This window comes from Pteronotus mesoamericanus, unplaced genomic scaffold (assembly GCF_021234165.1).
Source record: "Pteronotus mesoamericanus isolate MK-2021 breed Mesoamerican mustached bat unplaced genomic scaffold, CSHL_Meso_final scaffold_167, whole genome shotgun sequence".
In the NCBI taxonomy this organism is placed as follows: Eukaryota; Metazoa; Chordata; class Mammalia; order Chiroptera; family Mormoopidae; genus Pteronotus; species Pteronotus mesoamericanus.
Window position 1 is genome coordinate 440911 of NW_026555308.1, and position 19734 is coordinate 460644.

Genomic DNA, 19734 nt, shown 5'->3' on the forward strand with positions numbered 1-19734 from the left:
TACAATAGGCCATGCTACTAAGACAGGGATTCAAAGCAGCTGTACCTAATACACAGACTCAAACACAAGAAGGCTGCCAAAATGAGGAGACAAAAAAATATGGCCCAAATGAAAAAACAGAACAAAACTCCAGAAAAAGAACTAAACAAAATGAAGATAAGCAATCTTCAGATGCAGAGGTCAAAATGCTGGTTATTAGGATATTCAAGGAACTTACTGGGTACTTCAACAGCATAAAAAAAAACGTAAGCAGAAATGAGGGTTACACTAAGTGAAATAAAGAAAAATTTACAGAGAACCAACAATGTAGAGGATGAAGCCAAGAATCAAATCAATGATTTGGAACATAATGGAGCAAAAAGCAATCATAACGACAAGAAGAAAAAAGAATTTTAAAAAATTGGGATAGGCCAAGAAGCCTCTAAGATATCTTCAAACATACCAAAATCCAAATCATAAGGGTGCCAGAAGAAGAAGAGAAAAAGCAAGAAAGTGAAAACTTATTTGAAAAAATAATGAAAGAAAACTTCCCAAATTTGGTGAAAGAAATAGACATAAAAGTCCAGGAAGCACAGAGTCCCAAACAGCCCAAAGAGGACCACACCAAGACACATCATAATTAAAATGCCAAAGATTAAAGATAAAGAGAAAACCTTAAAAGCAGCAAGAGAAAAGCAGATAGTTATCTACAAAGGAGTTCCCATAAGACTGCCAGCTGATTTCTCAAAAGAAACTTGCAAGCTAGAAGGGGCTAGAAGAAGTATTCAAAGTATTCAAAGTAATGAAAAACAAGGACCCACAGCCTAGATTACTCTATTCAGAAAAGCTATCATTTAGAATGGAAGGGCAGACAAAGTGCTTCCCAGACAAAGTAAAGCTAAAGGAGTTCATCATCACCAAGACATTATTACATGAAATGTTAAAGGAACTTATTTAAGAAAAAGAAGATAAAAAATATGAACATTAAAATGGCAGTAAATTCACAATTATCAAAAACTGAATCTAAAAAAACTAAGCAAATAAGCAGAACAGGAATAGAATCATAGATATGGAGATCATTTGAAGAGTTATCAGCTGGGATGGGGAAGAGGGAGAATGGGGGAAAAGGTGCAGGGATTAAGAAGTACAAATTGATAGATACAAAATAGACAAGGGGATGTTAAGAATAGTATAGGAAATGGAGCAGACAAAAATCTTATATGACCGACCCATGGACATGAACTAAATGGGGGGATTGCTGGAGGGAAGGGGGGTACTGGGTGGAGGGTAGCAAAAAGGGAATAATTGGGACAACTGTAATAGCCTAATCAATAAAATATATTTTTAAAATTATACATAGAAACAAATGAGGATGACAATATGACCTATCAAAACTTTTGGGATGCAGTGAAAGCAGTAATAAAAGGGAAGTTTAAATCATTACAGGCCTATCTCAGGAAATGAGAAAAATCCCAAGTATCCCTGACCAATGTGGCCCAGTTGGTTGGGTATTGTTCTGCAAAGCAAAAGGTAGCGGTTCAATTTCTGGTCAGGGCATATGCCTAGGTTGCAGGTTTATCCCTGGTCTGGGCATGTGTGAGAGGAAGCCAACTGATGTTTTTCTCTGGCATTGATGTTTCTATCTCTCTCTTTCTCCCTCCTCTCTTCTTTCTCTAAAAATAAATAAATAGCCCTGACTGGTGTAGCTCTGTTGGTTGGGCATGACCCCACAAACCAAAAGGTTGCCTGTTGGATTCCTAGTCAGGGTACATGCCTGGGTTGTGGGCCAGGTCTCTGGTTGGTGGTGTGAGAGAGGCAGTCGACCGATATATCTCTTGTACATCAATGTTTCTCTCCCTCTCCTTCTCCTTCCCTTCCCTTCTCTCTGAAAATAAATTTAAAATTTTTTATAAATAAATAAAATATTTCTCAAAATGCCAAGTAAACAACCTAACATTACATTTTAGAGCACTAGAAAAAGAAGGACCAAAGCAGCCCAAAGTCAGCAAAAGAAAAGATATAATAAAAATTAGAGGAGAATTAAATGAAATAGAGAACAAAAAGACTATACAAAGAATTAATGCAACGAAGAGCTCGTTCTTTGAAAAAATAACATTGACAAACCTCTGTCTAGGTTCACTAAGGGAAAAAGAGAAAAGACTCAAATAAACAAAATCAGAAATGAAAGAGAAGTTATTCTAGACATCACAGAAATTCAAAGGATCATACAAGGATAGTATGAAAAACATTATACCACCAAATTCAATAACCTAGAAGAAATGGATAAGTTCCTGGATATATACATAACCTTACTAGACTGAGTCACAAAAAACTGAAAAACCTAAGAAGACTGATCAACAGTGATAAAATTGAAACCACCATCAAGAAACAAAGGTTCCTTTCCTGAAAGATAGCAAAAAGGAACCTTAAGACATGATGGGAACCTCAAGGACTTGAGGGAAGTAGGGACCACAGGCAAAGCTGGGTGGTAGTAGTGTGGCTTGGCTTCTGTGCCCTAAAGAGCTGACTAAAGTTCAATCTAAAGTTTCCTCTTGTGAGTTCCAGCAAAGCAAACTTAAAGATTCTATGTGATCAATTGTCGCTCTTGTGTTTATGCAAATAAACAGGCAAAAATTAAAATTGGACTTAATGAAGTCCCTTTGAGGACAATGAGGGTGACCTTAAGGAGAAAAACTGTGTTAGAAAGAAAATCATAATGCTCAGTGACAGACATTGGTCTAGTGCAGCTAACTGTCTTCAAAGTTTTGTTTCTCCTTGGAAGTTAAATTGGGTTTGTGACATCATTAGAGGTATTCAATTTATGAGCAAAAAGGATTTGTGAGATTGTCATTGTTTGATGTCATTCCAGCAAAGGCCTTGAAACTGAATGTCTTCTTAAAAGACAGTCTCGTGGACTCAGAGACTGGTTTGTGATTTGTTGTGTGAATTAAACTGTTTGCTCTCACTTTTGTTTTCACTGGGTATGTGCCTATGACGTCATTACCTGGGTGGTAGTTTATACAATATAGGCCTCACTTGAGAAGCCCATCTGCATCACCACCTCTTGAGACTCAGCAGTTTGGCTGGTGAAGTATGGGGTGGTCTGCGGGCTTCACTTTAAAACCTAGTTTCCTTTTCTGCTCTAACATTTCTGACAGAAAGGGCCCAGAGGTGTTAAATGGAGGGGAATCCTAGAACATTTCCCCTCACCCAGAGTTAAGTAGAGTGGGCAAAAGGGCTTCGGATAGGCGTGACATGGTTTGCACAACTTCCTCCACGGAAGCCACATTTTCTTAGAGACGTTTTAGAATTGGTCCCTACCTTTGTCATTTACTGGTTAGATTCTGATTGTGTCTCTAACTCTCCTGTCAAATTTGTCACCTCCAGGGTATAACAAGCATGCCAACTCTTCCAGCAATGCTATCCTAACTTCCCAGGGACAGCCAAGTGACCTGGGCTTTGCAAGATCCTTCTCCCTTGTATGAAGGTCTCCCTCCACTCCAAACCGTCTTTCTCTTAGAGATCTCTGGACCAGGGCATAGGAAGGACTGCGCCCATGGCCAGCAGGAAGTAGCTAAAAAGAATGAGACCTTCGCTCATTTGCCTTTGTAAGAATACAAATGTGCAGAAGTGTTAAAGGGGGAAATTGATACACAGCGATCTTATAAGATCACTGGGGAGGAGTAGAGGGAGGTTGACCAAGGCAACAGTAAACAGCCTAGAATGGGATTGGCCGAGATGCAGAATGCCTCCAGAGTACATGGAATTATGGATGAGAACGTTTGAAATAAAAGGAGGGCTCTTGGGTGCTCAGACTGGCTGGCTCTGGCTTCTCTGGCTTCTTCCTCAAGGAGGCCTGGATGATCGTGCTGCAGCTGCTCACATTTCCCAACAGACAATATTTTGGATGGGAAGGAACTCCATGCACAGCCTAGGATCAGGCTGGCCTGGCAGAGGGTGGCAGGGCTATTCTTCAGGTGCTCTAGAGAGGATGACCTCTGAGGCAGAAGCCTGCCATTCTTCCAATATTGTATAGTTTTTGTATCTTATGTTATTTTAATTTGTAAACTAACCCTATAGAAATAAGATAATTAAAACTAATGGGGAATGATAGGAGAACTCAGGCATTAAAGAGTTTAGTCTTAATTGATAGGTTTCTGATTAAAGCTGTAACTAAAGAGTTAAAGAGTTTAGTCTTAATTGATAGGCTTAAGTGACTAACTGCACAAGCTGATACTCCAAAATTGTGAAGCTTTTGAATAAAGACTCTTTTCCTTTATCACCAAACCTTTGCCTCTGGAATTTTGTCTAGAGGGTGGCAGTGGGCAGTGGGACCCCAATTGCTGTTCAGTAAGATATACATATAATGTATGACAGAACTGTACACTTGAAACCTCTATAACCTTAGTAACCAATGTCAGCCCAATAAATTTATTTTTTTAAAAAAAGAGGACAAACGGCCAACAGACATACAAAAGGATGATCAACATCACTAATCATTAGAGAAACTCAATTAAAACACCAATGGGATATCACCTCACACCTCTCAGAATGGCTGTCATCAGTAAATCAACAAACAGCAGTCATTGGTGAGACTATGGAGAAAAAGGAACCCTCACACACTGTTGGTGGGAACGCAGGTCGGTGCAGCCAGTGTGGAAAGGATTGTGGAGGTTCCTCAAAAAATTAAAAATGGATCTGCCTCATAACCCAGCAATTCCACTTCTGGATATATATCTGAAGAAATCCAAAACACTAACTGAAAAGAATATATGCACCCCTATGTTCATTGAGTGTTATTTACAATAGCCAAGATTTGGAAGCAACTGAAGTGCCCAACAATAGATGAGTATAAAAAAGTGGTGGCACATACATACAATAGAATATTATTGGGACATAAAAGTAATGAAATCTTACCATTATGCTACGTGAAATAAGTCAGTCAGAGAAAGACAAATACCACATGATTTCACTTATATGCAGAATCTAAACAACAAAATAAACAAATAAAATAGAAACAGGCTCATAAATACAGAAAACAGACTGATGATTGCCAGAGTGGGAGCGATGGGTGGCTGAGCGAAAAAGGGGGAAGGATTAAGAGATACAAACTGGAAGTTACGAAGCAGTCACAGGGATGTGAAGTACAGCATAAGGAACACAGTCAATAGCACTGTAGTAACTGTGTGTGGTGCCGGGTGGGTACTGGAAATATCGGGGGATGGGAGAACACTTTTTAAAGTATTAATATATGATTATCTAACCACTATGCTGTGCACCTGAAACTAGTACAAAATAAATAAGATCTTTTAAAAATTGAAAACAGGTACTCTAACAGTTGCTTGAATACACAAGTTCACAGTAGCATGTTTAGCAACAGCCAAAAGGTAGAAACAGTCTTATCAATTCAGGAATGGATTTTTAGAAAAGGTCCGTCCATACAATGGAGTATTACTTGACCATAAAAAGGAGTGAAGTTCTGACACATGCTATAAGGTGGCTGAACCTTGGAAAAAACCTCATGCTAAGTGAAGAAGCCAGACACACACACACATTGTATGATTTGCAGTTATATGAAATGTCCAGAACAGGTAAATCCATAGAAACAGGAAGTAGGTTCGTGGTTGCCAGTCCCTGGGGAATGGGGAGTTATCATTTAATGGAGACAAAGCTTCTGTTTTGGGAGGATGAAAAAGCTCTGCGGAGGGATGGTGGTGATGGTCACACAACACTGGGAATGTGCTTAATACCACTGAACTGTGCACTTAACAATGGTTAAAATGGTAAACTTTTGTTATGTATACTTTGCCACAATAAAAAGGTGGAGGATTCCCCAAAATTGCAGAGAATAAAGCATTTTCAGCAAAGCCACAACCACACATCCAGCAGGCCGCCCTGCATCTCCACACACCCTGCCAGATCTCCCTGAGCCTTACCTCCGAGGCTGATGTATCCCCAGCCGGTCACCCAGCACATCTTCTTCTCAGGAACCTCTAGAGAGGCAGGTGGGAGGGTGACCACGTTGATGAGCTCAGAGAGGGTCACCGGGGCCTCCAGTTTCAGCAGGGCAATGTCCGCGCCCCCCTTGGCAGACAGGCCCTGGTTGAACTTTGGGTGGCGGATGATCTGAGTCACATTTGTCAGTTTGTCATGGTCATAGAGTCTCAGCTGCCCAACTTGGACCCTGAAGCCATAAGCCTCCAAGTCCTCCCTGGGGGAGAGGGACCAGGAGCTTCTCAGAGGAGACGAGGGGACAGGACCAGTCTCAGTGCAGCAGCAAGAACTGGGTTGTCCACTAACAGTGGTTTTCCCTGAGACCCAGGGCCCCGCCCCAAACCCACCTCCAATCACAGCTTTCTGTGTCCCCATCCCCACCGCTGCCAAGGGGGCGTCAGGCTGCGTGACTCACCACTGAGCGCAGTGGGCAGCAGTCAACACCCACCGCTGGTGGATGAGGGAGCCCCCGCATATGTGCTGCCATAGCTCAAGCTCCTCATTGTACCGTCGGAGGCTGACCTGCCAAGGCCATCGTCCAGCGGGAGCACTGTGAGCCCCCACAATGCCACCCTGCTCCCTCCCCGAGCTGGGATCTGGGAAGCAAAAAGGGGGCACCATCATAGACCCCAGCCCAGTCTCTCACATGCAGCCCCTCCCAGGAGTGGACCAACCAGTCCCACCCTGAGCTGGTGCTGAGGGTTCTGGGCAGCCTGAGGGAGAAGATGAGGACAGGGAGACAGGACTCACATGGGAACAAAGGCACGGAGCCCCCCAGGCCTAGGAGGGTCAGGAACAGCAGCCACAGCATCTGTGGGGGTGGGCAAGGGCCTGGGTCAGGCCACCAGGGGCCAGGACCCCTGTGGGAGATGGAGAAGCCTGGGCCTGAGCAGGGGCACCCGCACCTTGAAGGAACCCTGCTCTCATTCCTCTCGGGGCTCTCTGAGCCCCTTCATTCCCTGGCGCAGGAAGGGGCGGGGGTCAGCCCCGTGGTTGGACTATGGGCAGGAAGTGAAGCCTCCCCTCCCGCAGGCCCACTGCAGGTCGGTGCCTCAGTCAGCAAGCAACGAGGAGCTGCTGCTGGGCTCTTGCCCTGCTTCCCACCAGGCCTGCCACCAAGCTGTTACTGGGCAACAGCCACACTCTAGCTGAGTGGGTCTCAGCCACAAAATAACTGGACCGGAGGACATGAGCAGAGGAGAGTGTGTCAAGAGGATGTGGGTTTGCTGGAAGAAGCCCTGGAGTGCTGGACTCAGGGCAGGCAGGACAAGGGAGGCAGAGACCCCAGGTGCTGGGCCACTCGAGGCACGGGCCAGCCCCTGAATCCACTGAACTCTGGGGAGCGGTGTGGAGCGCGCCGCCATTTGAATAGAGCATGCAGCCGCTGCCTTCACTGCAGCCACCTGACTGGCATGTGGCCCGCAGCCACCCTCACCGCCACCAGCTGAGGGACATGGCACACTGTCCTCTCTAGGAGACACCCTAGGTGAACTCTCCAGAAGCCAGCACTGAGATGGGGTGTTTCATGTAGGGTACAAATAGGGGAGAGGCATCTGGAAGGCAGGTGGACAGAGCAAAGCAGGCCAGAGGGAGAGGCTGGAGCCTAACGCAGGATGATAACACCTTGGCTAACCCATGGGGAGACCTGCTGTCCACGGTCCTCACTGGAGCAAAAGGCCAGCCCTTACATCTTCCTGCCGTAACCAAGACGGGCCTGATGGGATGACGCAACCGGAAGGAGCTGCCAGCCCTCCCAGACGCTGGTCATCAAGCCCTGCCCTGAAGTGGGAGCCGGAGGCCCATGTCCGCGCCCAGCACTGTCCACCCCCCGGCCTCGCGCGTTGAGGACGGCTGCTGCAGGGCTTCCGAGGGCCTCTCTGCCCAGGCAAGCTCAGGAGGAGAGGTCCAGGGTACCACTGAGACCGATAGGGCCCCCTCCCTCTCCATGTAGATCTTCCCCCTTTGCTGTGGGCTCTGGAATTTACCTGGTAGCACAACCCAGACCCCCATCCCTGAGGTCTGAGCTCTGTCTGGTCATATGGACTTCTCAGGGCAGGTAGCTGCGCTTGTCCATCTGCCATCACAATTGTAGAGGAGGTGCCAAGGGAAGTGCCCCTCAACTCCCCTGCCCTCCATTGTGACACAGCAGCCCTGCCTCCTCCTGATGGTCAGTGTCATTGTCCCTACCAAGATGGTGGCACTTCTTGCTCACTGACCTGTAGACACAAGGAACTCAATGTGCCCAGGTGCCAGTTGTAACTTACATCTCAATAATATTCCTTGGGCCCTGGCCAGCGTGGCTCAGGTGGTTGGAGCACTGTCCAGTACAGAAAGGTCACAGGTTCAATTCCCAGCCAGGGCCTATACTAAGGTTGTGGGTTTGATCCCTGGTCTGGATACAGGAGCGTGCGACCCCTGGTCCAGACATGTAAGATCCCTGGTCTGGGTGCGTGTGGAAAGCAACTGATTGATGCTTCTCTCGCATCGATGTTTCTCTCCCTTCCTCTCTCTCTAAAAAACAATGAAAAAAATGTTCTCAGGTGAGGATAAAATAATAATATAATAATAATAATAATAATAATAATAATAATGATATTTCTCAGTGCACACTGCATGGCCTTTACGTTGCCGCTCCCCCACTGGGGCCTGCATACCACCCAATACTTTTAACACCACCATGTGTGCTGAGCCCTGCAGTGCAGATGACAGCCTAGACCTGCAGCAGAGTCCTTTCTAGCACTGGGACCACTCAGGATTGGCAGCTTTTTGTGTCACCAGCTTCGCGGGCTGAGCAGCGCTCTGAGGTGTGGAGTATGCTGTTTCACATGAGAGGTTCAGATGTCGCCATTGATCTGTTACTTTGAAGGGAGTGCTCCTGTATGCTTGACCATGGGACCCCTAAATATTTAATGCGCTGAGCCCCCATACCTCTTCAGGGTTGATCTCCCCCTCTCAGGCGCAAACAGCCTAAGTAACATGTAATCTCCCCATTGAGGGAGATCAGTGTGGATCAGTGAAGTCCAGAACCTCAGAGCCTGACCTTATTTGGAAATAGGGTTATTGCAGATGTAACTTGTTAAAATGAGGTCAGACTGGAGCAGGGTAGGCCCTAAATCCAAGGATGGGTGTCCTTGTAAGATGTGGTGAGGATGCAGAAAGACACAGAGGAGACAGGGAGGAGTGGAGGGTGGAGAAACTCGTCCACAAGCCAAGGATTACCAGCATCACCTGGAGCTGGAAGGAGCAGGAGCCTCCAAATAGGTGTGGCCCCAGGACACCTTGATTTCAGACTTCTGGCCTCCAGAGAGTGAGAGGATGAATTTGTGTTGCTTTAAGCTTCCCTCCACCCTCATCTCTGGGCTTTTGTTACTGCGACCCCAGGACACTAGCACAGGTGGGAGAGCCTGATAGTGACTAAGGTGTTTTTCTACCTCAAGGGAAGGGCATCGACCTAGAAAGAATCTCACTTCCAAGCCCTGAAGGTGTCTCTTGCTACACAAGAGAAGGGGAAGAGGCCAACATCTGTGGGCCCCCCACCCCAGAGGTCTCATGGGCACTGACCTGGCCTTGGAGCAGTCTCTGTCAGGTGACAAAGCACTGCTGGCTCAGCTACCCCCAGCACCCACCTCTGCCAGCCCAGAACCCAGTCAGAACAGATCTCAGAGACCAGGGGCAACACACCCTCCCCAGCCTCCATCTCCAGCCCAGGCACCCGGGCTCAGGGCTCCCTGCCTCGCGTTACAGCTGAGTCTAGGAAGTGCGGTGCTTCAGCGGTGATTTCAGCCTGGTCCGGGGGCAGAGCCTTGTGCCCATCCTCAGGAGAGAGAGCCTTGCCGGTCTGCCCTTTTGGCCATGCCCATGGACACCGTTCCGAGCTCAGGTCTGTCTGCCCCTGGCCCTCCCTACAACACCAGGTCTCATCTAGGTCCCTTCTCCCTCCCTTGGGAGCTCTGGCCCCTGAGTCACTCAGACCCTCATTCTTAATCCTGCAAACACGACAGGTCTGACTACACCCCTCACCAAGGAAGGAAAGCTCTTTTACTGGCTACAAAGGGATTTACAATCCCACGGAACCCAGTAGCAAGACCGGCACACCAGCACTGTCCTAGCAGGCAGAGGGTGAACTAGGTATGTGTGGCTCACCCGGCAGCCGCCCATCAACATGGCCCCATTGACATGTACATGGAATTCCAAGGGGGACAGTGTCAGGCTATGCTTGTGTCAACCCGCTCCTCACTCGCTGGGCGGAGCAGACCCCCAAGGGGGGCCAATCTGCACAGTGGTGCCTTCCAGCTGAGTCTCAGGCCTCATTCTCCCAGAAAGGGAGCTTCCTGGAGAACTCCTGGCCCCCAGGAAACCCAGGCCTCTGTCCCTGGGCACATGGCGGGAGCAGCTCCCGACCCACCCGCCCTGGAACTTTGACTCTCCCTAACCCGAGAGTCCAGACCTTCCCCCAAGCACCCAGGGCACAGTTAGAGGAGAGGACTGTTTTCACCCTGGCCTCAGAGGGTAGAGGTCTTGGTTACTGAAATGTCTCAAAGGCGGCCACCACATTTTAGAAATCAGACTCTGGGGACCAGTCTGTCTCTGAAGAGTGTGGAGCCCCTTTGCCCACAACACTTCAGGCTACAAGGGCTCTCATGGGTCCTGGCCCAACCTGTCAGTGCAGGAATCCACCCCGGCAGAATACTAACAATTTCCCCAAAATTCCAATTCAGCAGAAGGCTCACATCACTGCCTCGGGGCAGGGAGTAGCTTCACAACTGAGTAGATCTGAAACAGAGGAGCTTTTCTAGTCCACTGGAAGCCCCCCTTCCACCACTCCCCCCCCCCCCCACCCCCCCCACCCCCCGCCAAAAAAAGAGGTGAGCTTTGCAGTGTTGGGAGGATGGTGCAGTGTGGTTCTTCTCCAGCAGGGGGCGCCAACACCAGGAGAATAGTATCGGTGACCGATGAACTTCTACCTCATGATTTCTCTCTGGCCACCTCCAACCAATGAGCGGAAGGATTTGGGATGGGAAGAAGGGGAAACCGGGCTTGTCCCTGGTCTCCTGCAGATTCTCCCTCCTCAGGAGAAGCTCTGAATGAGAGACTAGCTTCTGCGTTGGAGTAGGTAGACTTTTTCACCCCTAGAAATGGGACTGTACTTTATTCGGTCCAAGAAGCTGATCAAACTGGAGAACGAGGATTAGGTGCACATGGTCAGAAAGAACAGTGGTGATGATGGAAAAACAAATCTTTCTGCTTTTGTGCTGCTAAATCCAAGTCATTCAAAACATCAGTTACACACTGATTGCAATTGAATGAGGCAGGATGAAGTCCCGATGCTGGACCATTCTGGGAGCAGCCCTCCGCGCCAAGATTTCAGAGCCGAGGCAGAAAATTCGGCCTCCACCCCACCCAGAGAGCCCACCCATGTTGCCCTCTTCCATGCTGCAGTCACAGTTGCCTATCCACCTCCCCTCCAACAGTGTCCACCTTTCATAGCCTGGGTTCTCTCACCAGAAACATCCCACCCACCAGCTGCCTCGGCCACACCCACAAGTAATAAGTACACTCCGTCCAGAGCCTGTGTTCATGCAGTTTAATGAGCTACAGAGAGTGGGCAGGGGGCAGGAGTCCTGGAGCACTTCCTCCCACACCGACCCAGTCTCGCCTCTCCCTTTTACCTGCCAGGGGAGAGGCAGAATACTGGAGGAGGCTGCAGGGCAGGAGGATCTCAGAGCAGGGTGATGGAGGACGTCGCTAGGTGCAATGAAGAGCTGGATTTGGGGAAGGAGCAGAGTGAGGGTCCCACAAACACCCTAGACGGGCTGTCTTCATCGCTTGTGAGCAGCATCCTTGTCCCTGCCCTGGGCTCATGGAGAGGAGGAGACATAGTGGTGGATCCAGGACAAGAAAGATGTCACTCGGGCATAGACTCCAGGAAAGTTGGGATGGGCGCAGCTGATCCCCCAACTCACTACCCCAACCTGGAACCAGGTGCCCCTCCAGTTACAGACCAAGGGACCCCCAGAGTCACCCTGTGGGAAGAAGAGACAGATGGTCAATACTCAGGGTCCCTGCGAACAGGAGCAATGGATGAAGTCCACAGTCGAGGGGGTTGGGGGAGCGGGGCACAGGGAGCAGCTCACCATGCAGGAGTCCCGGCCATTGCTCCCTGCACACAGCATGTCGTCCTTGATAGGCTTATCGGTCTTGCTGTACTGCTGCCTACAGATCTCATCCGCCACGATAGGGACCTCCACCTCCTGCAGGTGGTAGGGTGGAGGCAGCGTCTCTGTGAGAAGAAGCCTAGTGAGCCTGTGGTCCTGAAGGGGCAGACAGTCATGGGTCATGGGTTCCAGGACCACACACTGGGCCTCAGTGTCCCCAGGGGGACCCTGGTGGGAGTTGCCTGGGACTTCAACTCTCCGGGCTCATTCCAGGTCAATGGGCCAATAATTTCTAGACTGACACTGGGCACCAAGCTCCGAAAAGAAAGAAAGGAATAGATTTTTTGTTAAAGATTTTATTTATTTATTTTTAGAGAGAGAGGAAGGGAGAGAAAAAGAGGAGAAAAACATTGATGTGAGAGAGAAACATTAATCAATTGCCTCTCATATGCCCCCAACTGGGGACCTGGCCCACAACCCAGGCATGTGCCCTGATTAGGAATCAAACTGGCAACGTTTTAGTTCACAGGCCAGCGCTCAATCCACTGAGCCACACCAGCCAGAGCAGACTGTTTTTTAACACACAAATACTTTTTTTAAAAAAAAAAACAAAAAAACAGAGCAAGCATTTTCCCCAAGAAATGCAGAGTGAGTAGACTTAGTGTCAAATTTGACTTTGTCCATTAATAATGAATCCTTGAGCAAGTCACTCAACTTCTCTCCCCCTTTTTCCATCCCACCTTCAAGACTGCAGGGAGAATGGGAACCCACGAAAATGGGGGACCCACGTAAGGGCACACACAGGGCCTGGCACAGAATGAGAGCAGAGGAATGCCCGCGGCCTGGCCTTGCTCTTGCTCCTCTGGCCTCCACTCCCTAACAGAGTCCTCGCGAGCTGCCTGCCTCCTACGCCCAGGAGAGACCCCAGGAAGGATCCCAGCTAAGGCCTCATCTGTGAAGCTTGGCCTGCGCCCCACTGAGTCTGCTCCTCGTCTCCTTTCACCTTGTCATCTTGGTTCTTACCTTCGGGACCAATGTTACCCCAGCCTGTCACCCAGCATCTCGTGCCTGCGGGGACCGTGAACGACGCTGGAGGGAGGGTGATCCACCTGACTAGGTTAGATGGTGTCACAGGGGCCTTCAGTTTGAGAAGTGCCACATCGGCCCCACCTTTTCCTTTCTCTTCAAGGCTGTACTTGGGATGGCGGATGACCATAGCCACCTGCACTTGGTGATCATTGAAGAGTCTCACTTGTCCCACTTGGACCACAAAGTCCTGAGGCACTGGGTTTTTCCTGGAGGACAGCAGACCAGAAGCTTCTAAGAGTTGCAGCAGAACAGGAAGTGGGCCAGCCCCTTGGAGCCCAGGGACCCCCGCTCTGCGGCGGGCCAGGGAACTCCAGGAAGCTGGATCCCAGCGAGCGACCTGCACCCGCCCAGCCCAGGAACTGCCCGCCACACACATCACATGCCTCTGACATTGCCTACCACTCCTTGGGTGTTGGCATGGTGGGCACTTACCCTGAAATGCAGTGGGCAGCGGTCAGCACCCACTGGGGGTGGATGAGGGAGGCCCCACATAAGAAGATAACGGTGTTATTTTTTGTGTTCACGCCCCACAGGCTCACCTGCCACGGCCACTTCCCAGCGCGGGCATCATGCCCCCCCACGATGCCCACCAGCTCAGTGCCTGGGCCAGAATCTGGGGAAGCAGAGGAGGAGCTCTCAGGGACCTCGGCCCCCCTGCGCGGAACTCAGCATGGTCCTCGTACTCAGCCCTCCCACGGCCGTCCTCGTATGGGGGTCACCACCGAATCCCAGGGCTGGCCTCAGAGAGACCAGGGTCAGGGGTTTGGAGACAGCGCAGGCCTGGGGGTCAGGACTCACCTGAGGTCACAGGCATGGAGCCCCCTAAGCAGGGGAGGGTCAGGAACAGCAGCCACAGCATCTTAAAGGAGAGAGAAGAGACAGAGTGAGAGGAGAGGTGGGACAGGGACCCTGAGGACGGGCAATAGGGAGAGTGGGGGCTGAGCAGCACCCTCACCATGCCGGGTCTCTCTGCATTCTGCTCCTGGACCCCTCTGAGCCTCTTTATGCTCCCTGCCCAGACGCTGGGCAAGGAGGAAGCCTCCCTTCTTTGGGGATGGGGCGTGGGGAGAGGCAGGGCTTATTCCTTCAATGGGACTAGCGGTGACCAACAGGCCAACTGTCAAACAAGAAATATTGGGTGTCTTCTCTGAGCCCATCAGACAACTGAATGCTGGAGACATGTCAATAGTGAGGTGGACAGTATGCGCATGGGAAAAAATTTTTAAAAGATGAAACAAATAAAACAGAGTAAGAACATGAATGGAATAGGGGGCTCTGTACCTGAGCTGAGAGCTGGGTGACAGGAGAGCATCAGACCCCCTGCTCCCAATGCTCCCCTTCTTCTTTCGAGGTGCACATCATCCTGGAAAAGGACAGCCTTGGTAGACCTGGAGCCAACACTTGCCAGCAACACCAGGAGCTGGAAGCAGTAGGAAGGGTCCTTCCCTGGAATCTTTGGAGGAAGTGGGGCCCTGCTGACACCTTAATGTTAGACTTCTGGCCTCCAACACCGTGACAGAATAAATTTCTGTTGTTTAAAGGCCCCAGTCCGTGGTATTTGTTACAGCTGCGCCAGGACACCCCTCCACACTTGTTCAACTCTCCTAGCACATCAAATGCCTGATCAAACTTTGTCAAAATGCACAGCAAAGACTGAGAGAGGTGCCAGTGTAATGCTAGTTCTTATCACCTTTCCTCACAGCCCAGGGGAGACTTCTGCACACTCCCCGGGACCCCGAGCCATCCCCCACCGTGCTGGGAGCCCACCTCCCCTCTCGCACTTGTTGCTTTCTGAATGGAGTAGCTCTCTCCCCCGAATCCAACTGCAGGCAGAGGCCGGTCACCCAGCCACACGCAGACTTTTCCGTCCTTTGACATTCTGAGAATCATTCTCCGCCAACCATGGGATAGGACCAGACAATGGTTTGAGAGGAGAAACAAGAGGAGGAGGGGTCCCCACACTCCTGAGCCGCCGTTCTGTCCCCAGTGAACCAGGCAAGGAGGTCTTCTAGGCATGCTTTGCAGCACTCGGGTGAGCTCAGGTCTCTAGAACAGAACCCCATCATTCCCTCCTGGGGCCAGAGTCCTTGTCTTCCTTGTTGAGATTTTGGTTACTCTAGGGGCACCCAGAATCATCGGGAGACAGAATCATGATCTAACATGGCCCGGAGGCCCCATCAAAGTGGGGGCAGTGAGCATCCAGGAGAGGAGGGGCTGGGCTCCCAGACCCAGCAAGGCCCACAGGCCCGCGGGACGAACCCTTCAGGTCGTGGGAGCGGGGCTTCCTCCTCCATCCCCCCACCGCTGGTCTGGATAGGACCCAAACCTTCACCTGCCCTCAGCAGTGGATGTGGGTTCGGGGCTCACTCTCAGGGCCCGATGACAGGAAGCCAACTCACAGGCGTGTCAGCGAGAAGCCGCAGGGTCCCAGAACCCAGACTGACGCTGGACCCAGTCTCCCCGTCCCCCAGCCCCAGGCTGGGTGATAACCAGCTGGGCCGGGCCAGAGGACAAAGACAGCTTTGGACCATGACGTGCAGATCTCCCAGAAACAGAAACAAGAGGTCTGAGGGTGTTGGGGAAACATCTCATGACTATCGTTGACAGATAATACAACCTTCTTCCCAGAAAAGCCAAAAGCCTCAACTGAAAATGTTTTAAGATTAAGTTTCACAAGGTGTCTAGATGGAAGATAAATCTTTTAAACACAAACAAGGAGAGGAAGAAGAAACTCATTTTTTTAATATCAGTAATAACTAATGAGATGTCATAACAGTAAAGACTCAATTCACAGCAGCATCCATACATTCCTATCGGCTGTGGCGAAGAATAGCCCTCACAGGAATGTTTTAGAGACTGTGACAACTATGGAACTTTCCTGAGAAGGAAAATGACATGAAATGAAATGTCATTCAGTGTTGCTGAAAAGAGATGCTGTCATCAAACATCAACTCTTCAAAAATCCCAGTAGAATATGAATTGCAGGCAAATTTGACTGTTTTTATACAATTTTTTTTATCCTCACCTGACCAAGGATCAAACCCGCAACCTTTTGGTTTATGGGGGCGATGCTCCAACCAACTGAGCAGCAGTGGCCAGGGCTCAGGTTGATTTAATGAACATTAAAAGTGATCCCCAAGGTTGTCTGGAGAAAAATACAGGTGGGGATGCCCCAGGACACTGCGAGGCAGAGCATGGGACACATTATGCAGCTGGTGTCATAAAGCTGTGTAAATGGAAACCCGGTGGCTTTCCAGTAAAGCAGAGCGGGTGGAACAGCTGGGCCTCTGTGCCCTTCCTCCTAAACCCCAGCCACAGTGACACCGCTGCCGTGGACAAATAAACGGTACTGACTCAGAGGACAGAGAGAGGGAGACGGCATCAACCACGGGCCCCTGGGAATCAGATGGAGAGGATGAAGAAGTTGGGGGTGGGGAGGAGAACAACCCACTTTTCTAGTGTTCGGTTTGAAGCCACCTCCCTCTGTGAAGAGGACACATGGAGATGGGGCCACTTTGTCCCTGAGGGACCCAGACACCTCAGATCTTGGCAGGGGCTGAAAAGGCAGTGTTGACACAGGGACTAAACGGAGAGGTTGTTGACAGTCTGGACACACAGCTTGAGAGCCTCATCTGGAAGGAGAGTCCGCTGCCCACCCCGCCCACCTGCCCCAGCAAACAGGCCCAGATTTATTCTCCGAAGAAAGTGAACCAGAAGCTTCACTTGGGATCACCCAACACAGAGGAACAGAGGGAGGGGAAGGAGAGACACGAGGCTGGGAACAGGGGCGGAGGGGAAATCTGCGCGAGACCAGGACCCAGGCCTCCCTCTCCCGCCTGCGTCAGGACCGCCCTCCAGGAGGAGGCTGAAGGATCCATCCATGGAGAACCTTTGGTCCCAGAAAAATATAGGAATGGCATCCGGAAAGCCCGGTTTTTCACCTAATCATCTTAGAATAAAACCAAATAGTCCAGCCACCAACCAGGCTGAGAGATTTGAGTCAGCATTTGTGAACCTCATCCATGGGAGGGGGACAATGGTGGAAAAAAGAGGAAGGGATCATTCAAAGGACGTGTATGAATGACCCACGGGCACGGGCGGCCCCGTGAGGACGGGCTGTGGGCGGAGGAGGGCGAAGGGGGGAACTGGGACAACCGTACCAGAAGAACAGGAATTTTTTTTTAAAAAGCCACAAATTAGGCAAACAGCAAAGAGTAGAAAATTGGGGATAAATGTTTTATTATTAAATGACCTGTAATGCTGACAAAAACAAAAATCTTTATCTTCACATTAAAAAAAGAGAGAGAACCTCAGTCGTATTTGAACTGTTAATAAATACAGTTGTTCTTGTCATTAGAAAAGTATACTTCGTTATGGTGGTAATTTTTGGCATAAACTACCCCAAAATCTAGTGATTTGTTCTTAAATATGAAGATAACAGTTGGGGATGACCAGGGAAGCATTAAATTGCAAAGTTAGAAATCAAAGTAAAAACAAATGAGAAAAAAAAAAAGCTATTCCACCAACAATGAAGACAAATAGAAGAAGTTTGAGTAAATTTTCAGGGACGTGGGAGAAGATACTGCATTTATGAAACAAGGATTACATAATTACATACTGTTTTCTTCTAATATCATACATCAAATGAATAACAACCAAGTGCCCTTGGATATTAAAAATATAATAAATTAAATATTCAATAAAGTAGTTGGAAAATTAATTCAAAAAAGTCTTTAAAAATAGTACAAAAGGACAAAAAATAATAGGCCTTTCTGGTTTCTTAATAGCCAGGAAAAGATAAAAGGCTCCTGTCAAGTTCTTGGGTGTTATCTGGTCTGGTAAAACAAAAGTATTATCTAACGCTGTTATTGATAAAACTCAAGTCTCTTCCTTGCCCACTAGGAGGAAAATGTTGCAAGAATTTGTTGGGTTACTAGGTTATCGGAGAGCCTTCTCCCTCATTTAGCCCAGATACCGAAACCTTTGTTTGCTCTTCTAAGAAGAGGACAACAGTGGGATTGGCAGGAGAAGCACCAGAGGCCTTTGAGGAAGCAAAAGGAACGGTTCAACGGGTGCAGGTGCTTGGTATGTCCTGGGTTGGCCAAAAAGCATGGTGCATTTTTTCCATCGAATAAAAGACATTTTTCATTTTCGCCAATAACTTTATTGATTTGGATATTTTGAGTATGCCGGCTATCTTCCATTCTTGGCTGCTGCTAAACATCTTCCAGTGCATGAGACAGCCCCACAGCAAAGGATTATTTGGCCAAAATGCCAATAGTACCAAGAAACTTTGCAAACCACTTTTGACACCTTTGATCAGTCACAGGACCTTTTCCATACACTGCACAAACCTTTTCTTTTCTTTTCTTTTCTTTTTTTTTTTTGCATTTCAGTTGCATTTTTACCTTTCTTGAAATAATAAAGCATAATACATCAAAAATGTTGCATATCTTCTTCCATCTTCAGTGTTAAAATGGCTGCACAAAAGTTCACTATTTTTGGTAAGTATTTTTTTTAAAGGCACGCCAATATGACAGCCATCACAATACAATCTAACAAAATTGTTTCGAATAAAGGTAAAGACAACTAAGCACTACTAGAGCCACCATATGGAAAAAACATAAGACTTTTTGGCCAACCTAACACGGTCCGGCCCTCCCTGGATGTCACGGGGTCTTTGACAACAGCAGGGGAGGCTCTACGCCCCAAGAGGGTTTTGATCCCAGGTATGGAAAGGCGCTGAAGCAGGATACAGTCTAATAGAGAAACAGCTCTATGCTACCAAGCCCTGCAAGCAACAGGGGCTGTAACTGGGAGCTCTGCTGTAACGGTGTGGACCACCTGTCCCATCAAGAGCTGGCTGAGCAGTATGTCTCACCCTCCGAAGTCTGGGGTAGCACGGACAAGAACTATCACAAAACAGTGTTTACCTTCAGCAGAGACACATCCATGTGACATCCCCTTAGCCAGAACTGCAGATGTTGTTGGGCCAGTCACCTTTGCGTCAGGTGGAGATGCTGAAAAAGACACTCAAGGAAGAGCCTAACGGCCCTTCACCACTGAAAACTGGTACAGATCCAGTACCGCGCGACGCCTGGTATACTGATGGCTCATGCATAGGGCAGCCCCCTAAATGACAAGCCATTGTGTACCAGCCCCTCATGGGAGCCATTTGGATGGAGGGTGTGGAAGAACATAGTCAACGGGCTACCGTACAGGGCTTGCAGAAACTACTGGCTTTGTATGGCACTTAGCAAGCTATTGAAAGTGACCAAGGGACTCATTTTACATGACATTATGTGCAAGACTGGGCTGAATGGTATCCACAACATTGAATGGTGACTGACAGAACTTTATAATGGATTGTTGAAAAATGTTCTGAAAACTCTTAACAGTTGCTTGAATACACAAGTTCACAGCAGCATGATTCCCAACAACCAAAAAGTGGAAACAGTCTACCAATTCAGGAATGGATAAAAAAAAGGTTCCATCCATAAAATGGAATATTACTTGG

The 19734-nt window shown here is 48.8% G+C and overlaps 2 protein-coding genes across 2 annotated transcripts in view; both read right to left on the reverse strand.

The window, feature by feature from the left end:
* LOC129083357 (mastin-like) overlaps positions 1 to 6784 on the reverse strand; it is a 33318-nt gene extending 26534 nt beyond the window's left edge. Inside the window, exons 1-3 of the mRNA XM_054589184.1 lie at positions 6720 to 6784; positions 6389 to 6562; positions 5916 to 6190 (exon numbers count right to left, since the gene is read on the reverse strand). Coding sequence (XP_054445159.1) covers positions 5916 to 6190; positions 6389 to 6562; positions 6720 to 6784 — 514 coding nt within the window. The remainder of the gene's footprint in view (positions 1 to 5915; positions 6191 to 6388; positions 6563 to 6719) is intronic.
* A 5047-nt stretch (positions 6785 to 11831) lies between these two features.
* LOC129083358 (mastin-like) lies at positions 11832 to 14076 on the reverse strand. Its single transcript, XM_054589185.1, has 5 exons — positions 14016 to 14076; positions 13650 to 13818; positions 13152 to 13423; positions 12108 to 12253; positions 11832 to 11996 (listed from the first exon to the last, which is right to left on the reverse strand). Exons 1-5 carry the CDS (start codon positions 14074 to 14076, stop codon positions 11832 to 11834), a joined length of 813 nt encoding a protein of 270 aa, XP_054445160.1.
* Between the last annotated feature and the right edge of the window lie 5658 nt (positions 14077 to 19734).

Excerpts from the sequence above, each read along its gene's own strand:
- LOC129083358 (XM_054589185.1), bottom strand. The coding sequence starts at position 14,076 with ATGCTGTGGCTGCTGTTCCTGACCCTCCCCTGCTTAGGGGGCTCCATG. Across the intron at positions 13,819-14,015 it reads CTCCATGCCTGTGACCTCAG|GCACTGAGCTGGTGGGCATC; the intron begins GTGAGTCCTGAC and ends ATTCTGGCCCAG. Across the intron at positions 12,254-13,151 it reads GGGTAACATTGGTCCCGAAG|AGACGCTGCCTCCACCCTAC; the intron begins GTAAGAACCAAG and ends TTCTTCTCACAG.